This window comes from Cuculus canorus, chromosome 4 (assembly GCF_017976375.1).
Source record: "Cuculus canorus isolate bCucCan1 chromosome 4, bCucCan1.pri, whole genome shotgun sequence".
In the NCBI taxonomy this organism is placed as follows: domain Eukaryota; kingdom Metazoa; phylum Chordata; class Aves; order Cuculiformes; family Cuculidae; genus Cuculus; species Cuculus canorus.
Genome location: NC_071404.1, coordinates 25,171,768 through 25,190,931, shown reverse-complemented (window position 1 = coordinate 25,190,931; position 19,164 = coordinate 25,171,768). Strand labels below are relative to the sequence as shown.

At 38.9% G+C, this 19,164-nt stretch overlaps 2 protein-coding genes across 10 annotated transcripts in view; both read right to left on the bottom strand.

Annotated features, from left to right (window-relative positions):
* WDR19 (WD repeat domain 19) overlaps positions 1-11,615 on the bottom strand; it is a 43,724-nt gene extending 32,109 nt beyond the window's left edge. For 2 of the 3 annotated variants that reach the window (XM_054064606.1, XM_054064607.1), the window contains exons 1-9: positions 11,555-11,615; positions 9,224-9,315; positions 9,074-9,139; positions 6,118-6,243; positions 4,634-4,749; positions 3,957-4,072; positions 2,593-2,673; positions 1,518-1,630; positions 427-600 (exon numbers count right to left, since the gene is read on the bottom strand). In XM_054064606.1, coding sequence (XP_053920581.1) covers positions 427-600; positions 1,518-1,630; positions 2,593-2,673; positions 3,957-4,072; positions 4,634-4,749; positions 6,118-6,243; positions 9,074-9,139; positions 9,224-9,315; positions 11,555-11,587 — 917 coding nt within the window. In that variant the 5' untranslated portion in view covers positions 11,588-11,615. Of the gene's footprint in view, positions 1-426; positions 601-1,517; positions 1,631-2,592; positions 2,674-3,956; positions 4,073-4,633; positions 4,750-6,117; positions 6,244-9,073; positions 9,140-9,223; positions 9,316-11,554 lie in introns of those variants that run through there. The other variant, XM_054064608.1, reaches the window with a different exon arrangement.
* Positions 11,616-12,290: 675 nt separating this feature from the next.
* KLHL5 (kelch like family member 5) overlaps positions 12,291-19,164 on the bottom strand; it is a 58,582-nt gene continuing 51,708 nt past the window's right edge. For 6 of the 7 annotated variants that reach the window (XM_054064889.1, XM_054064888.1, XM_054064891.1 and 3 more), the window contains 3 exons: positions 18,525-18,737; positions 15,861-16,032; positions 12,291-13,837 (listed from right to left, as the gene is read on the bottom strand). In XM_054064889.1, the coding sequence (XP_053920864.1) occupies positions 13,781-13,837; positions 15,861-16,032; positions 18,525-18,737 (442 nt within the window). In that variant the 3' untranslated portion in view covers positions 12,291-13,780. The remainder of the gene's footprint in view (positions 13,838-15,860; positions 16,033-18,524; positions 18,738-19,164) is intronic. The other variant, XM_054064887.1, reaches the window with a different exon arrangement.

Sequence of the window (19,164 nt, the reverse complement as noted above, 5' to 3'; positions counted from 1 at the left end):
TTTGACTAGATTGCAGGTAAGACCAACACCAGGGAAGAGGATATCAGGACATCAGCATACTCTGTACAGCTTTAAATGAACTGTTCTCCTATTGCTAAGCAAATGTTTAAGTCCAATCAATAAATCACAGTAAAAAAATTTGGACATTTTTGCAGCCAAGTAACATAGTAAAAAAAGAATCAAAATGAATAACGTATACTGAAGTTTAATTAATTTTTTTTGTTTACATTTAACTACAATAAAGTTAATCACAATTGTAAAGATTGCGATCAGAATTAGCTTCTCTTAACATTAGGCACAGAGGCAGCACCACAAAGCAATTCATCTTGCCTTCTCTGCACTGATTTTAGGGATCCTAGCTTTAACACCTAACAGCGAAAATATCCAAGATAAATTCCATTCTTTATGTATAAAGCTACCACTTACCAATTGTCACCACATGATGCAGCTTTATTTAATGACTGTGATATAGCAATGCTGCTTAGATTATCCTTATGGTTATGAGCTTGAAAGATTTCTTGACCTATCTCACGAATGTGAGTAGAAATGACTACAAAACATCCTCGTGAGAAACCAATCATGATGTAGCCATCACCATACCTGTCAGAAAAAAAAAAGAACAATTAAGAAAAGATCTACTTATGCAATATGCAAAATGAATTTTCTTTCAGACTGCTGGAGTTACTGTCAATGCTCCCCTTTAATAGGAAAAACAAATTATGGGATTTTATTTATATAATGTAGAATATAGTATAAAATAGATTAAGGGAAAACAACCAAAGATTCTTAAAGGACACAAGCATGTTTGTGTCCAGAGTTCACTCATAAGTCATCTTTATAATGCCCCCCTACTTTCAGCAAGTTGCACGAATGGCAGTGAGGCCAGAAGAGAGACTTCTGGTATCTTCATTGGAATAAGGATGCCAGAAAATGGTAACTTCCATCTCAAGGTTCTGGCTGACTCAGTCCCATCAAAGCTATGCTAAAAACAGAAACGGCAGTCACTGTGCAACACTAGGGCACACTACTGCAACTACAGAGAAAGTACCAAAGTTACTGTCTGTAATAGTGAACAGTTGGCTTACTTTTCATAGCATCAAGCAGAAATAATGAGGTTAGGGCAAAAATAGTTACAGCCTGTAAGGCTGAATTCAAATAATATCCCATTAGCCTAGTTGCAAAAAAATCATTCCAAGTGAAACAGCCCAGGTATGTCTTGTTAGACACATGGCCATAAATAAAAAAGCAGATAGCTACAGGTTGCCTTACACAGTTAGAGTGTAAAGGCATAAATGTCAATTCTATGTTGGCTGACCACGCATTAAAAGACATCATCATCTCAAAGATACAGAAACAGCACAGATAATTTTGGGGTACAGAGCTGAAACTTCCAGCTTGTAATTTATTCAAAGCAACACTCAAGGAATATATGATTTCATTTCCAGCATTCATCAAAACTACTGGGAAAACCTTCAGCTTGTTAATACTAGAATGCTCCATTAAGAAATTCTGCTCACCATCTGTAGGTTACGATACTGCCATAAGGCTGCTGAAATTGCAGATCAATCGGGTTATCAGGATCATTCAAATTAAAAAGAAAGAGAGTCCTCTTGCCGACCACTACACTTACCTGTCAATAAATGAAAACAAAAATTAACTCGATAAGAATGGCATCACTCTAAAACAAGGTCCTACACCTTAACTAAAAGATAAGATATCAAGGCTGAAGCCCCCAATTCCTACATTTTCAAAATATCTTTCAATTAAATTTCCCTACGAAGCATAAAACATTTGACTCTGTGCAGAGATGCAAAAAAACTCCTGCAGGTCCTTGTCAATGTAAACATGAGGGAAAATTCTTTCTTGACACCAGTACTCCATAGATTAAATCTGACTGCATAAGTGCATAAATCTGGACAATTTTTAATGAAGTGCCACCGTTCTACCCATGGATTTTCTGTTTTGTCTTGGTATTTCATTGTCGATCATGTAATAATATGTTCTGCTAAGAGTTATTATTACCCCATTTTTCTGTACTGTACCATTGACCAACCCGATGGACTATGATTCATTAAAGAAAGATGATGAAGACAATGAAACTGTAGCCACTTAGAGGCAGGATAATGCTCACTCCAGAACATGGACACCAGGGCTTTTAGTCTCATTGATGCTGAAGTTTGCAAAAGATGAAAACCTAGAGCAGTGACCTGTTCCCCAAACTGACAGCCGAAAATCTGTCCTCTGAAAGGCAGCATCTCTGCAGTTTCTACAATCCTACTCCATTTGCATCTGCCACACTGTTCTATACTTATACTGTATGTATTTCTTGAAGTCCCTGCACACATCCACATCTATTATGTTAACTACCAGTCAAATTGCCAACCACTGCACGTTTCATGAATGCATCCTTAACCTAGACAGGAATATGAGTTTACCCTAAAGGAAGGTTTGGGGAAAAAAACCCTTCAACACCAAATTTTAAGTTAAGGAGGAACAAATTGCCTCCTGGCCTACACTGGCTGCTAATAGAAATCCTGAAACATCTCATTAGTCCACTTTTACTTTTTGCAGTATTTTGTATTGACTTCTTACTGTGCTTTCCCTGGTTGATACTCTTTCATCAGTCTTCATAACTGAGAACTGCATATCACTGGGATCTGAGCTCACTGAGGTCTGCAAAAAAGAAGTTCAGACTGAGAAATCAACAGTTAATGTAGCAAATACAGATGATAAATAATTGCATTATTCCTGCCTTGCATGTTTTAATGTTAAGGATACAGCTGTTATTGCAATTAGTACCAAAAAACTAGAAAAAAAATGTTTGAGAAAACATGATCTTTCTGGATCATAATGACATGTTATTATGGAATATTCTGAAAAAATATCTAGGAAACAGTTGGCAACACAAATCCAAAGAGAGAAGGAAGGATCCAGATGAGGAAGAAGACTTGTAAGATGATATTATACAGACAGTACTAACTGACGCAGTACAAACAAGGTCACTCCAGTGCAAATCCAAAGAACGTAGACTAACAATAAGGCAAATGGGTTAAATATTTACAATACATTTTAATATGGACATACCTGACCAGGTTTAGGTAGTGACAGCAGTCTAGTTGATTCTGTAGTCAATATGAGGTTACAACACCTCATAAGCAAACCTTAGGTCTCTGCTTCCCCAGCTACACTGCTTTCACTACCTAAGCTAGCTAGTTTGAAGCACAGACATACCCCAAAAAAGATATTACGGTATTCTTCTCAAACTGTGATCTTCCAACATAAAGATGGAAGCATATGAAATGAACTATGAAAGATCTGCTCTTTGAAAATCTGAAATGAAACACTGTTCATTAAAGATAAAAAAGCGAGGCATATTCATCTGCACATTATGCAACGACTGTCGTTTCTCAGAAGAACTGCGACGTGTATAAACAAAAGGAATGCTTGATTAGAGAATCTGAGTGTACTTGGAGAAGCCGTGGAATCAGCCTCTCAACAATGAAGGTCCAGCTTAGGAGCAATCCTTGCACATAAGAGGCAAGGTCTTTTGTTAAAAAGCAAACCCAACACTCAAATTACTTCCTAAAGACCTTACAAGGAGTCATGTGAGAGCTGTCCTTACAAGGAGTCATGTGAGAGCTGTCCTCTGCTACTGCCGGAGAAGTCAGCCTAAGATGGCACTCACAGGATCCTCTTGTAACAGACACAGATCAGGATCAAAGATGAGGAGCTTGTATAAGCAGGAACACAGCAGAATTGCAGAGACTCTTGTATCATAAATCACACTGTGTAACACACAGGCTCACATGTTTAGATATGCCCTCATGCTACATTAGGCTCACTGTCCTTGAAAGCACTAGGACTGAAAAGGCATAACTTCCCCTAGGTTCCAGCTTTCTTGGGAACCACAGCTATTAATGTATTCTTTAAAATCAGATGGGGATTATAAACACTACCTGTCTTATAGTATCCCCTTCCTGATTGCTTATAGTGATCATTTTGTCTTCACCGCCTAGAGCCAGAAGGTTTTCAGTACTCCAACAACCGCAAGTAATCCGCTTAGTGTGCTTACCTGAAAAAGAAATATATCTATACAGCACAAATGAACACACCACAAAAAGTTATCTGGGATGGAAATATGGTCTATTTGGCCACTGAAATACAGGCTGTCAAAATGTGAAACAACTTATCAGAGCAATAATGAATTCCAGAGTCACTTTTTTTTTGTTTTAAATCTACTCCCAGATAAAGTCTTAACCTTATAAGAGCTTCCACAGTCCCTGTTCTTCCATTTCCTTGCATCACATTTCTGGGGACTGTGCTACATTCTTAGCCTTTCTGCCCAGAAGTACTCTAACCAGATAAGAAGTAACTTAGCAACACGAACAATCATACAAATTCTTTACAAACTGTAAAGCAAGAAAGATAACACAAGTTTCCTCACAAAGTAGTATCAAGTAGGTTTATATACATTTTTAACTTACTACAGTATAAAACTACTCTGGTAAGGACAACAAAACAGAAGGTGCAAGTTGAGTATGAGCACATTTTTAACTTGCACATTCACATACAGAACTGTGAAGGAACCTAAGCATATTAGCAAAATTTCATTTTGTTTCAAAACAATGCATACCGAGAACAGGAATCTTGCGAGAAGTCTGACGGTTATATATAAGTAAGTTTCCCTTTGTTGTTCCAACGGCAAGTAAAGTTCCAACTCGAGACCATAACAAGAAAGACATTGCATCCCTAAAGTAAAGAAACATTTTACTTTGTAAAGTAGAGACTCCTGTTATGTGTTTACGTAGAAAAACACTTTGCTTTGAAGTTCTAATGAAATCACATAGACCAAGCAGAGTTTTTCAATTAAGCAAGTTTTCTCTACAACTAGTATCAGAATTATCTAAGTGTGCTCAAAATAGTCAAAGTGATAAAGAGTTGTATGAGGTTACTGTAGTAGGAGCTGTACAAATGGAAATGAGTCTGCAAACATCAATAGTTTTTGATGGAACCATGGGTAATTTGGCCAAATACGCAGCTTTAAAAACCACTCAAAGATACCTGGAAGGTAAGCAAAATTTTACAGTCACTTTCTGCATTGGTTTTTTGTACTTCAATAACCCTACGTACTCAGCTAATTCAAAGTGAACACGTCTAGTTCTAGTCAATGTAATAAGAAAATTAGAAACTGCCAATTTAACTTGAAGTTTCAGATACAGCAAGGCCTACTTTGATGTGCATTTAAAGCGTACACACATAAATGCTAAACGTCACATTTTTTATCAAAATAAAGCCTCTTAAACAAAACAATTTAATCAGAATTTTCCAATTAGTGCATTCTATGAATGCCTGTCTCTCCATTTTAAATTTTACTGTAAGCATGATAATAACTTGAAACAAATTTCAGACATTAAATGACACATGAAGTAATCTCCAATATATATTTGGTTTGCATGTGAGCAGTTTTGCTTCTGCTTTTCTAATTTAAAAAAGAGAAGAATATCAGAAAAGGCCAATTATCACACTATTTACATGTCTCAGTGCTTGTTCCTCTTAAGCAGTAACATTGTGACAAAAGAAGAAATTCCAAAGTTGAGAAGCCCTTATGGAAAGAAACAAGACATGTTTTCCAGCTGTGCATATCTAATTTAGTTAACTGTCTACAAGTCTCTCCACACACTTAATAGACAAACAGTAAAATTCCTTTCAGAGGGTGACTCAAGGTACGCCAATTGCAAGTTTATCTTTCTTCACTGCACTGGAAGCCCCAAGTCGGACTCCAAAGTCAGAAGGCATGAATGATCTTAGACCATGTGACTGGGCCCGTGTCAGTACTCATTCCAGTTTTTGGAATAACAGATGAAGCAAGAGGCTTCTTAAGCACCTACATGACCATTGGATTTTACAGGTTAAACACAACATATACTCTACACACAGAGAAACAAAGATTAGAAAACATGAATGTGATGTCCTGATGGCAATCTAACCAAGTTAAGAAACACACTGCATCACTCTTCACATCAGCTTCTAAGTAGATTTAAAACGTGATGGCATCAAGAGCAGCAGCTCACAGTGGTCTAAATCTTCAAATACACACTTTAAAAAAAACTTTCTTACCTCATGCCACTGTCTACTTGGCTTGTTTTGTTTGTGTTCGCATCCCACAGAAAAATGGCACTAGATTTGTCGGTGATTATTGCTAACGTATCTCCGTCCTTATCCCAGTCCATAGCAACACAGTTACTGAAGGAAAAAAAGCAGATTTTCACTAATAATGTTAACCTATGTTTGCAAGTGTACAGAAACAGCCAAAATTATGTAGCTGAAGTACCTATCCTTCCTTTTCCCTCCAAAGCAAACCCGTAACAGATTGTAGATTTATCTGTAAATCGTACTTCTAGAGCAACCACAACCTTACTCAAATCCCACTGAAATTACAGAAGCTGAAAAGAAGGCCAAAAAAAAAAGAGCCTGCTACCTATATTCTACTACTTTTAACTTCACTGCTTTGACTCCCAAGAGACAGTGAAAATTCCCAGTACGGTTCTATTTTGTTAGAGGCTATTCAGTGCTGGGATCATATCTCTCATAGTTCAACAAGCAGTATGAACTTGGACAAGAAACCTATGCAGAAGCAGCAAAAAAATCTACTTGCAATAGTTCCCGGAATGAAAAGGACAGCAGACTTACCCACAGGTCTCTAATGAATTGGAAACAGTTTTGTTTACACCACAATATTTAAAGCACCATACACTGCAGAATAAGAACCTGTGCCATCTGACACTACTCTTTTCTTTTTAAGAGAAATAAGTGAATAGTTTCAGCTTAAAAAGGTATCTCTGAAAAACTTCACTCCTACTACTATTCAAATGAAAACTCCCAATGCAAGCAATTTCAGAAGTGTCCTACTGAAATATACATTGCTGTAAACTAAGTCAGTACGCCTTGGGTTCCAGTTCCTCCTGTCTATCTTTTTAAAACGTCAACAGTTTGTTCTACACATTAAATATGGTCTATCCCCAAAACACACCCACAAATACTTAACGGCCAATCAGACCACCAAGAGCAGGAATAACACGGACGAAAAGAAACAAACAGGGAAAAGCTCAGACTTGTAAGTAGTAAACCGAACAAATTCTACCAATGTAATGCTAAGAATATGCTTATAACATCAGCTATTATAGCAGCGAATATTTGATATTCTGAACTGCTTTCTTATGTAAGAAGAGGTCTAGCAGTTAACAACTGCAGCTGGTTAACAGTTAACCAAGAAATTAAAAAGTGAATTTTGGCCTGAAGAGGAGCACCTCCATATAAGCTTGCTTGTTTCTATTTAAACTGTGTATCACAAAACCTGAATGTTATTCTAACAGTAATAATTAGAGAGCATTTATTCTTCAATCACAGCAAAAGGTTGGAAATAAGAATTCAAAGGAACTATCCAATCCAGGTAGAAGATCTGCTGGCGGGCCTCCAAAAGTCAATACTATTCAAACCACCATAAGCAGATGTTAATTATTTCAAAAGCCTTTAGAATATATCATTATGATATCAGTGTTTTCTACTCTTTGCCTTGCCGTGAGAACACAACACTATTTTAAAACCAATTTAGATGTTATAAGTTTCCCTGAAGAAAAGGGTCACATCTCCCCACCGATAAGGTAGTGCTATCTGTGTCCATCAGAAAGGTAGACTCCTCTTCATACCACCCTCGCCTGTCCACATGACAGTAGGGGATCACCAACCCAACACAAGCGCTTCACAGAGTTCACTACTGATTGCACATAGCTTTCCTCTTTTTTTGGCAGTTGCTAGAGAGAATATGAATTTATCATACATTGTGCAAAATACAGCGCAGAATGAGCTGGGCCATGGATATTACCAAGCAGAAGACTTTGACACAGCCAACCCCCGTTACAAACGGCACCTAATGAGAGCAGCAAGATGCAATGGTCAGACAGAGAGTGTGGTAAAAACAATGAGATGCATCTCTAAGTTTCGTGCAAGGTGGCCACCACCATGAACTGCAAAAATTTGATTTCTAGAGAGTTTTTGGGGAGCTAGGGGATTCTGTCTCATACCTACCAATGACTCAGGAATATGTAAGTGACATACTGGACATGAAAGATATCTAGATTATAGGCTTCAGATTTAAAGCCTTAATGGGAGTTTTGCCTTGACTAAGGGCTCCACCCTAAGCAAAATGAAACAGGCTGTTAGAAATACAATAAAAACCAAGCATTTGCACACAAACTTAAGAGCAGATAAAATATTAAAAAGAGATGAGCAGTAAGCAACTGAAACTACTGCTTACCAGGTAGCAATGGTGCCCAAGTAAAGTAGATTTATAAACAAAATGGTATAATGACCTGATGTCACAGTTCTTGCACCTAGGGAGGTTTCCTCTGCACCATATCTAGCCTGCTGCTATATCCTGACTGCCTTTTAACACTCAGACTGCATCTTCCAAAGTACACCACTTTTTAAAATTTGCTCTGAAAGGAATCTAGTGCATACATTCCAACATCACATGGATGTGATCCAAGGTGTGAGAAGCAGGAAAAGCAGTGAGATTCACTTCAGAAGTACATTCTTGATCTAAAGTAAATATGCAAATGTATACACTATGCCAGTGACATAAGCAAGAATACTAAAGCAAAAGGATATCTTTCCTCAGTAAGGCTGTAACAAATTACTAGAAAACTGACTCTAGCAAGCATGCAGTCTCAATCAGCATGATGTGAATATATTGTGTACAAATGTATTACATTCTTTCTTAACAAGACAGAATTTTTTCTAACATTTTAATGAAGCAGATTGAGTTTATTATTACTTAAGAGTGCTGTGGACAGAATGCATTTTTCTGACTATCCTTGATAGCTTATTATGAGCCCATCTTCTACTGTCTCAGATCCCATACACACTCATCAGTTTCTCTTCTTTTCCAGGTATGTTCACCAGAGATGGTATTTCTTCCTACAATGCTCTCACACTGCATGAGTACCTCACCAGAAGAGAGGCATTTATAAAGAAAACAACAAAGACAATGATTCAAAGCCATCTCAGTACCTACCCTGGTAAGCTGATTTCATTTTTCTTCTGACCATGACGATCAAAAATTTTCACAGTACGATCACCTCTAAAAGAGATTAACACACAGAATAACTCCCTTTCTTCATCAGTGATTTCTAGGTACAAATGTAATAAATATTTGTAATCTTACCCTGTTACAGCAAGGAAATTTCCCGAAGTTTTCTGCCAAGCAAACTGCACAGGGGAACCAGACCAAGCTTTTTCTAATAGACTGAATACTTGCTGGGAGACAAAAAAAGTGGGAAATTACACACCTTAAAACCATAAGCTTCCTAACATGTAAACAACTTAAGTACTGTGGAGGAAAAAAAAATCCAAAACCCCAAACACAACTTCTGTGCGATTCTAATGCATCAAAGTACCAAAAGTCCACAGAAATCTTTTGGTTTGTGCTGGAAAAATTATAATTTCTGGTGTTGAGCGTCTGCACTGAGAACTACTATGACTCTATCACAACTACTATTTTTTCTCTTACAGAGTTATTGGAATAAAAAAAAGTTGCATGCGCCTCTCCCCTTCATGTCCAGAGACTACAATCTTTAGTTCTCTAAATTTCACGGAACAGTCTGGGTCCACAAAGCATCCTTAGCCTGTAAAATGCAGAAGGCTCCACATCTACTTTTAAAGATATGTATTTTGTCCTCTCTGAATTGTTGGGTCTTAAAAGCTCAGACCTAAAAGCAATTCAACTGTAGGAAACGATTCCAACTAAGGAAGTCTCTCAACTTCTTTATCCTTTCACACTACCTGCACTTTATTTCTATAACTTGAGTGTGAGAAAAAGTCCACAACTTTGTCTCACGTTTGCCGCAATCATGACTTTTTCCTCTCCCATGTCATCAGACAAACATCAACATCAATGATACAAGAAGTAGGTACTATTACAAAAAGCCAAACATTTTTCTATTTAAGCTAAAGTTCCATCTAAGCAATTACGTTCTTTGAAAGCTAGACAGAACGTCCCTCTGATAATGTGTTTTATTTAGAACAGTATTTTTCCAGACACTTTTCATTCTGTAAAGATGATAACATCGTGTATGAAGTATGATCTGTGCTGAACAGATGTCTCTTCTTCTGTGATCACCTTTGTTTGGAGTTTCTCTCTATCTCAAATGTGAGGTCAGGCAGAGCTGGCTCCAAAGCTCCAAATTAGCAAGAGCTTTGACTGTTGTGAAGTTCATAATAACATTAAAATTGGAAAGCAACACAATATGCATAAGATTTCTGGGAGAATTTATCCATATGCCTGTAAGTGAGAAATATATTCTGTACCCAGCTCTTGTCCCGCTGCACAGGATTGATGGAGATCACTCCCTTGTGCTGCCCAGGCCTGATAAAGGATGCTTGCTTTCTAAAACTCCAAAACTAGTCTTACAGAGTTTATTTGCTGGCATTTTCGGTATCATTTGGTGCCCCCAAACAACTAGTGGTCTCGCGCGAGCCTTTCCCAAAGGGCCCCCCTTCCTTCCCTCAGCAGACACAGACTGAGCTGTTCTGCACACTGGATTTGCGTTTTACTCACAAAAAGTGTAAAACTAGGAGTACTGCCTGCCACAAACACAAAAGCCATCTGAAAATGATCACAGAATCATAAAATAGTTTGGGTTGGAAGGGACCTTAAAGACCATCCAGTTCCACCCCACCTGCCATGGGAAGGTACATGTCCCACCAGATCAGGCTTCTCAAGGCCCCATCCAACCTGGCCCCAAACACCTCCAAGGATGGAGCATCCACAGCGTCCCTGGGCAATCTGTGCCAGTGCCTCACCACCCTCATTTTGAAGAAAATTCCTCCCTATGTCTAGTCTATATCTGCCCTTCTCCTCACCCTATCACTACAAGTCTTTGTAAACAGTCCCTCCCCAGCTTTCTTGTAGCCTCTTCAGGCACTGGAAGGTCGCTATAAGATCTCCTCTGAGCCTTCTCTTCTCCAGGCTGAACAACCCCAACTCTCTCAGCCTGTCCTGATATGGGAGCTGCTCCAGCCCTCGGATCATGTTTGTAGCCCTCCTGTGGACCCGTTCCAACTGCTTCATATCCTCCTTACGCTGAGGATTCCAGAACTGGACACAATACTCCAGGTGGGGTCTCACAAGAAAGGAATAGAGGCGCAGAATCACTTCCCTCGACCTGCTGGCCATGCTTCTTTTGATGCAGCCCACGACATGGTTGACCTTCTGGCTGCGGGTGTGCACTGCCAGCTCATGTCGAGCTTCTCATGGACCAGCACCCCCAGTGAAGTTTGATTTGGGGAAGCATTTAATAAAACCTGTCGTAAACCAACGACAAAGATTCCTCCGGGGGTGCAAGGGCACCCCAGCTCCGCAGACCCTCGCTCTGCGGCGCAAACCGACCGACCGACCGACCGACCGACCCCCCTCCCCAGGGCGCCGGCGGCCTTTACTGCCCTGCCCAGCGCCGAGCCAGACGCGGCTCCCCCAACACCGCCCGAGCAGCCTCACCTTCATGGCGCTCCCTCCCGCCCCTCCGCGCATGCGTCGGCCGCGCGCGCGCCGCGGTCGCCCTGGTCACGGACGGGAGGGAGAGACGGACGGGAGGGGGCGGGAGCGAGGCGGCGGGGCGGAGGGAAAGGGAGGGAGGGAGGGGGAAGGTCGCGTTTGTAACAACGTTTGTGAGTGATTCCCGTCGATACGGGTGTAGGAAGCGGATAAGGGAAGCTAGGGAAAATCCTCAGCATAAGAAGAATATGGAGCTGTCGGAACAGGTCAGAGGAGGCTACAAAGATGATGGGAGGGCTGGAGCACCTTCCACAGGGGGACAGGCTGAGAGAGTTGGGTTGTTCAGGCTGGAGAAGAGAAGGCTCTGAGGAGATCACATAGCGACCTTCCAGTACCTGAAGGGGCTACGAGAAAGCTGGGGAGGGACTGTTCGTAAAGGCTTGTAGTGACGGGAGGAAGGGCAATGGGTATAAACTGGAGAGGGGCAGATTTAGACTAGAGATAAGGAGGAATTTCTTCACCATGAGAGTGGTGAGGCACTGGCACAGGTTGCCCAGGGAAGGTGCGGATGCCCCATCCCTGGAGGTGTTCAAGGCCAGGTTAGATGGGGCCTTGGGCAGCCCAGTCTGGTGGGAGGTGTCCCTGCCCATGGCAGGTGGGTGGAACTGGACGGTCTTTAAGGTCACTTCCAACCACCACTCTATGATTCGATGAAAAAAGGTGCCAACCCAACAGCACAGCATTTCATTTGATCTGTATTCAACTGCAAACAGCACAGGTCTCATCGCCAGCCCCAGTGCTTTGTCACTTCTTTTAAAACAATAAATAGTTCACTGAGAGCGTTAACACATTTAAAATCGCAAATGTACAAAGACTTTGGATACTGGATACTTCAAACTTCTGTAAAACATTCCATGAGCACTCATCTTCCCATTTGCCGTTACAAATACATCGTACCCGCTGCTCTGAAAACATAAGGAACCAGGCACAGAAAAGCAAATACAAAAAGACTTTCAGACTGTTCAAAGCAATTCTATGTAACAGCACAGGGCTCACAAAAGGCAAATTATAAAGTATCTGAAAAACATTATCAAATTAAATAAGGTAACTAATTTGACATAGTCCTGCAAGCCACACAAAAGATGCTGAACATACTTAAACACTGGCAGTTTAGTGTCTTGCAGGATTGGGCCCTTTACATGTTGAAGTAACCTTATTGGAAAGACAGACGATTGTTTCATTTCATCTTATAAAATTATACTTTTCAAATTAGTGCAAAGCCTCATGTAAAATGCAATTAGTCAAGATGTAATGGAATGCTTCGAAAATTCCAAAGTGCAAATATTAAACTTAAATTGATTAACTTTCAATCACACGCTAGAATTCTTCCAATAACTCATGCTTATAGTTTATCCTTTAAAAATAGCAAAGTAAATATAAGAATCAAAGTAGAGAAAAAGGTATGAAGTTCCACATCTCATGTAAAAACTTTGGAAATCCAAAAAGTACACCGGATGTCAAAAATCTCTGGCAGAAACTATTAAATAGCAAATTCCTGCTGGCATAATAAGACAATATTTAAAATAAGGCTTTGGTTAAATAAAAAGTTTGCTAAACTAACAATGATGATAAAAGTGCAAAAGATTCACAAAATACACAACTTCATTTCCAAGGCAGGCGTTACATCTGCCATTTACAATAGTTTGCATTGGTTTGTCAGCCTGCATTGTAATAGCTCAGAAACCTATAGGAAAACAAGGTTATTATAGGCAAATCAAATATATGGGGTCTAATCCTATAACTTGTTTCACCCAGAGATAGACTCAATAGTATCAGTGGAATATATCCATTTATAGCATCATTCCTCTGCATGTTTGGAGAATCAACGACCTAGATCTGCAACAGTTTATTATAGTAAGTTCACTAATGAGTTCACTCATTTCTTAGCACTTCCTAAACAGAAGTCCTCTGCTAGCCACCTGCTGGTTGCAGCTGATTTTCTTACAAATGGAATCCTTGTAACATGTGGGTAACAAAGATGTTTTAAAAAAGTGCTTAATATTAGTCCATAAGAACAACATGTACATGTACATGTTAGCTTAAGACCAAACAGTTCACTGTAGTAGATATCCTGCACCTCTTGTTTATTGGTGCACTGGTAGTTTGCTTGAGGGAAAAAGAATTTGTCCCAGTCTATTGAGGAGAATGTCACTTCATAGAGAAAATAGTTTACAGTTTTACAGTCACAACGCATGCTCCAGCTCTTCCTAAGCACAACGGTGCAACCTGTAAGCGGGGAAAAAAAAAAAAGAAATAAAGAGATAAATGCAGTCAGCTTTAACTATTTTTGGTTTTTTATTTCCCAAAAATGAGTGTTTAGATAATGCTTATAATAATAGTTGTACAGCTGCAGTGGAGTGACAAGATCACATACAGCCTGTTTACTTGACTTAAAAAAATACCAACTTGCTCCAAAACTTGGATAAAAACCCACGGAAAAGGTGAAGATATTTTATATGATGGAGTGAAGCACTTTGAAAGCAATAGCAAACCCTAACAATATGAAACAACATTTAGTGATAATTTCAATTCCATAGTATTACAGGAAAAAGAATCCTTTGTTATGGTACAAACTGGACACTTGAGCTGGACAGTCCAACTACTGAGTAATGGTTGGCAAAACTATGCTTTTCTCTCTCAAACAGAAAATGCCAAACATGACAGGGGGCAACCTCTCCTTTTTACTAGAATATTTGATAAAATACTGTTAAGCGTTCTTGAACTCAGAATAATTTTTCAGTGTCTGTTCTTTTTTTGTAAACAGAAGTTACTTCTGGAAAGACTCTTTTCTGCTGAGATTCTGTTGGACTTCTAAAGAGGGGAGTAGTTTTTAACACTCACCTTAGCTTCCCCTTTTAAACTTCGTACTATTGGAGTGTGTGTGAATAGCAAACTAAGTGCTACAGAGGTTATCCCGAAGACAAAAATGAGTGTTAATGCCAATTCCCCCATTTCTTTTTCTCCCAGGAACAACAGACTTATCCTGAATTGTCTGTGCCTCTGACAAACTTAAGATTAGAAGATTCCACTGCCCTCTTTTGAGTTGTCTGTGGATGAAATCCCTCTAGGAAGCGTTCAGAACTGTCCTGTATACTGGGATCAGGGGATTCAGTGGGATATAAAGGGTCAAGGCTAAGGATACAAAGGTACCTACAGATGGCTACCACCTAGACATCATGTGAGATTCATTTAGATGCAACAGCAAGAAGCTGTTTCTCTCCTCTGGTACACATTTTCTTTTCTTTAGCAGGACAGGTAGTGCTATGGCTTATGATTACCAGGGCTGCCACTGAAGGCCCCGAGCCCTGATGAGCATCCTAGATGCCTTAAGATCTTGCAGCAGTGTGAAGTGTGGAGAAATGGACAGCTCAGTTTTCTGTGTTTGAAAGATTTTGATAGCATTTCAGTTCCCTTTGGATAAGCAGTTTGGGGCTACTACTGGGACAACATATTCAGATCAGAATTCAGCTGCCTGAATGCTAGTGCAATTCTAGTTGACACTGGACATTCATCCTGGCCTGCAACTGGACTCCAGAAGGGCCTTGGTCTCCCACACATTCTGTGCTGTATCTGCCAGCCTTCTGTGGATATAGATGCTTTAGGGATCACAAATGGCAGGAGATACCAAAGGACAGCCCGCCCAGGATATCCTTGTATGTGCTCTTCCCACAAAGAGCCATATTATTATTTATTCCTAGGGCCATAAAAAAGTAAAAGTAATGAAGCTTTGACAGTAAATTTATTATTTTTTTTTTTTTTAGCTGGGTGAAAATGAATGTGAAAAGGCTTCCTGAAAGTCACACGCACCCTACACAGCATTCCCATCAGGAAGGGGTTATTTATGAAGAGATTACCAAAACCTTGAAGAAATTGATAAACTTGCTCAGAAGGCACATTAGAGCTAAAACTAATCTTCCATTTATCATTTATCTTCAGAATAAGAAGTTGTGTAAACAAGAACCCTTTATGACAATTTGGGGAACATGTCAATATATTTTACTAACAGCAGCTGAAGTTGTCAAAGAAATAGCTGTACTCTTGCCTAAGAAAAAAGGTCAGTTTATTAGGAGATAACTATCTGTTCAAGACAAATTATCTTAAGGGGGTACACAAAGAAAAAAGAGAGACTTAGAGCAGAATAGTAATTAAGTGCTTCTTCAATGAGGAATATTTAAATTCTTATTGTAAAAATAGGCACATTGGAAACATCAAGATTCATAGCAGTGCACGGTCTGATCAGAAACTATACCTGTGTCCATTCATTTGTCTGGGGATCATAAGACTCCACGGTATTAAGGTACGTTTGACCATCATATCCTCCAACAGCATACAGCTTGTCACCAAGAAGACATACTCCTACTGCATCTCTGCTAATGCTCATAGAGGCCACAGCAGTCCACATATCTGTTTTTGGATCATACCTAAAAGATAATTTGTGTTACACTCTAAAACCGTTGCCAAAATTCAGGGAATACAGGATCATAGAATACCAGGTTGGAAGGGATCTCAAGGATCATTTGGTCCAACTGTTCCTGGCAAAAGCAGAGTCTAGACAAGATGCCCCAGCACTCTGTCCAGCTGAATTTTAAGTGTCCAATATTGCAGAAAATATAAAAAACATACTGGACTTGATGCTCTCAAGGTAGCAGAAGGACAGTACAGATTTGGGTGTTAATTTCAAAAGACTTCCCCTCCCCTCCCCCCCCAGCCCCGTATTCTCTTTGAAAATATTTCTTTTAGTCATCTGGTAACACAGTCAGTATTAGCTGCGTTTCTTGCTTTCCATACAGTAATACATACATATACATACAGCTGGCCTTAATACAGTTCTTATTGTATGTGTAAATGTGCCATGCTAGAAACAGTTCTGCTGCTACACTACAGTAAAGCAAATGCCTCTTCTGAGGGAGAACTACTACATGTTGGAGCACAGGCTGTTGAGTGTGGTACTACAGAAAGTTACTTGCCAGGCAAGATTACCATTTAAAAAAAAAAACCAAAACCGAAAACCCCAGAAAATTCTGGGGGAAATGCAAACCCCTTATTATGATTTACAGCACTTCTTTAGTCATTGCTCCATATCATCAGAAGCACCAGCTCAGAAAAAAACAGATGGTTACAATGAAAAACTTAAATGTGACTCTAGAATAATATCAACTGAGTCAGACTGAGTACTGCACAGAGTTCATGCCATTGCTATGTCAAGAAACATATTTTAACCTGACTGAAAGAGACAATGTTAAAATTGCAGATGCTTAAAGCAGAACTGATGCGATCACAGAGTTCTGAAGGGCTTTAAAGAACTATAAAAAAATATATATTTATTTAGCTAAGAGACCATCCTAAGATCACACTAGCTAAAAACAAACTTGGAAAATTCTAGTCTTATTTTTTTTGCAAGAAAAGCATAGATATAATCAGCTCAAACAATTTTATCTGTAGCTTTCTAGAGAAAATACTACAGAAATGCATGCAAGCATAATCATAATGTGATAATACTGCCTGAAACACATACTGCAAATAGAGGTATAATATAGTGAAAGAATGTGATTAGTAAGCTACATATAGAATTTACTGTTCAATTTAAATTATTTCATAATTAACTTATAAACCAATGTATTTATCTGGGAAAAGCAACTTTATTGCAAAATATAGCGGTATACAAATGCTCAGAAGCTTAGTGTGGTTTTATGGAACTGGAAATTTTTTAAAGAAACTATTTCCATCAAGTTGATGGTCCTCAATTTCATCTCACTTAAAGTGCGAGGACAAACTGCATTGCAAAATCATAAAATGGCTTAGGTTGGAAGGGTCTTTCAACACCATCTAGCTCCAATCCCCTTGCCATAAGCAGGGACGGCTCCCACTATTAACGTTATGTGTTGTGTGACTTAGTTTCAGGCAAAACTGATGCAGAAAGAGAGATGGATCTATTGCTTTCTCTTGGGCTTCTAATTATCTGGATTCCTCTAAAAATCTGTTGTTTGCTAAGATGTAGCCTTGTATTTGCAAACCTTTCCAGGGTCTTTTTCATGCAGCTTCCATATGTTAAGTGGTTGGGCCACACTATATTTTTTGGGGTCTATTAGGACACTAAAAGTTTGAAAACTACAGCTCTGTTTTGTGGTGGGTTTGTTTTGTTTTGCTTTTTTTTTGCTTTTTTGTGGTACAGAGTGAATCAGATCTGCCAGCAATTAGTGAAAGGAAAAGTTGCGTGAAGAATCGTCACTCTAAATGTCAGGAGATAACAGGAATGAAGAGAAGTTATACAGCTGGGGGGGGGAAATTAAAGCATATTTCAGAAATACCTGAAATGCTAGCAAAGATGTAATGCATTACATTATGAAGTATCTACTGTCATTTTTAATTGTTTTATGGATCACATGTGCTTTGGCAATTTGTAATACAGTCATTCATTAATAACTTTATGTAAAAACATACCAACTTTAAAATGACTGAATTACCTGCCCGTTTCCCAATGTCATCAGGGAATACATGAAAGAATGTTTAAGGATCCACAAACCCAGACTGTTAACTACTTTAAGAGTTATAATATGAACTGATACAGACTACTTTTGTGAAAGAAATTCTGCTTCATTTTTAAATGCATTCAGTTCCAAATTGTTCTCACTAATCAATCATGTTTTTTTCAATGACGTGTAAAAAAAAATCCTAGATGAAGTGCATTACAGAGAATTAGTTTTAAATAATCTGTCTTGATTACTTGATGAACACTTAGAATCATATATCATGAATACACAGTATGTTTTTATACATCATAAATTTCCTCTGCTCACGCTAAAATAACACAGCTATTTCCCTGGGTTTCTACCTGCAGCTCTTTTCCATAAATCGCTCTATAGACTAGCACTACTAGAATTACTAGCAGGATATGCCTTCATCAGGATATTACCTTTCTACGCAGTCTGACAGCCTGGATGTTAAGTTCGATGCAGGGGCATCGTGACCACCTATTGCATATAAGAACCCATTCCAGGTGGTTACACCTACGCCACCTCTTCTTTTTGACATCTGAGCACAGAGGGTCCATTTGTTTGTATGAGGATCAAAACATTCTACTGACTTAAGACAAGAACTTCCATCTCGACCACCAACTGCATAAAGCCTACAAAGTAAAACAAAAACCCAAACAAAGCAGTAAATAAATGTTGTCTAAACAAGACAAAACTTCTAGTGATGTTTGAGACTTTCAAGTTTGTAAAAGAGTTTAGGAGACTTTCAATTTTCAATACAATGTTCTGTTGCAAAAACTCAGATGCAATTTTGCTCCAATCTTTTCCTATTATCATGATCAATGCATAACAACAATAATTAAAAGGAGATTTATTATATAGCAAAGCATTTATGTTCCAAACTGTGCAAACAGCTAACATTTTGAAAAGCACTTATGTGACTTGACAGACAAAGGCGCATTTCTAACAGATAAGAATGAGAAATTCAGTATGGATTTATGCATACAACAACTCTGCCCTGCCTCATCTGTGGCATTCAGGTGTTTTTTGGACCTGCGCTGTAGTTAAGGAATGACAGCG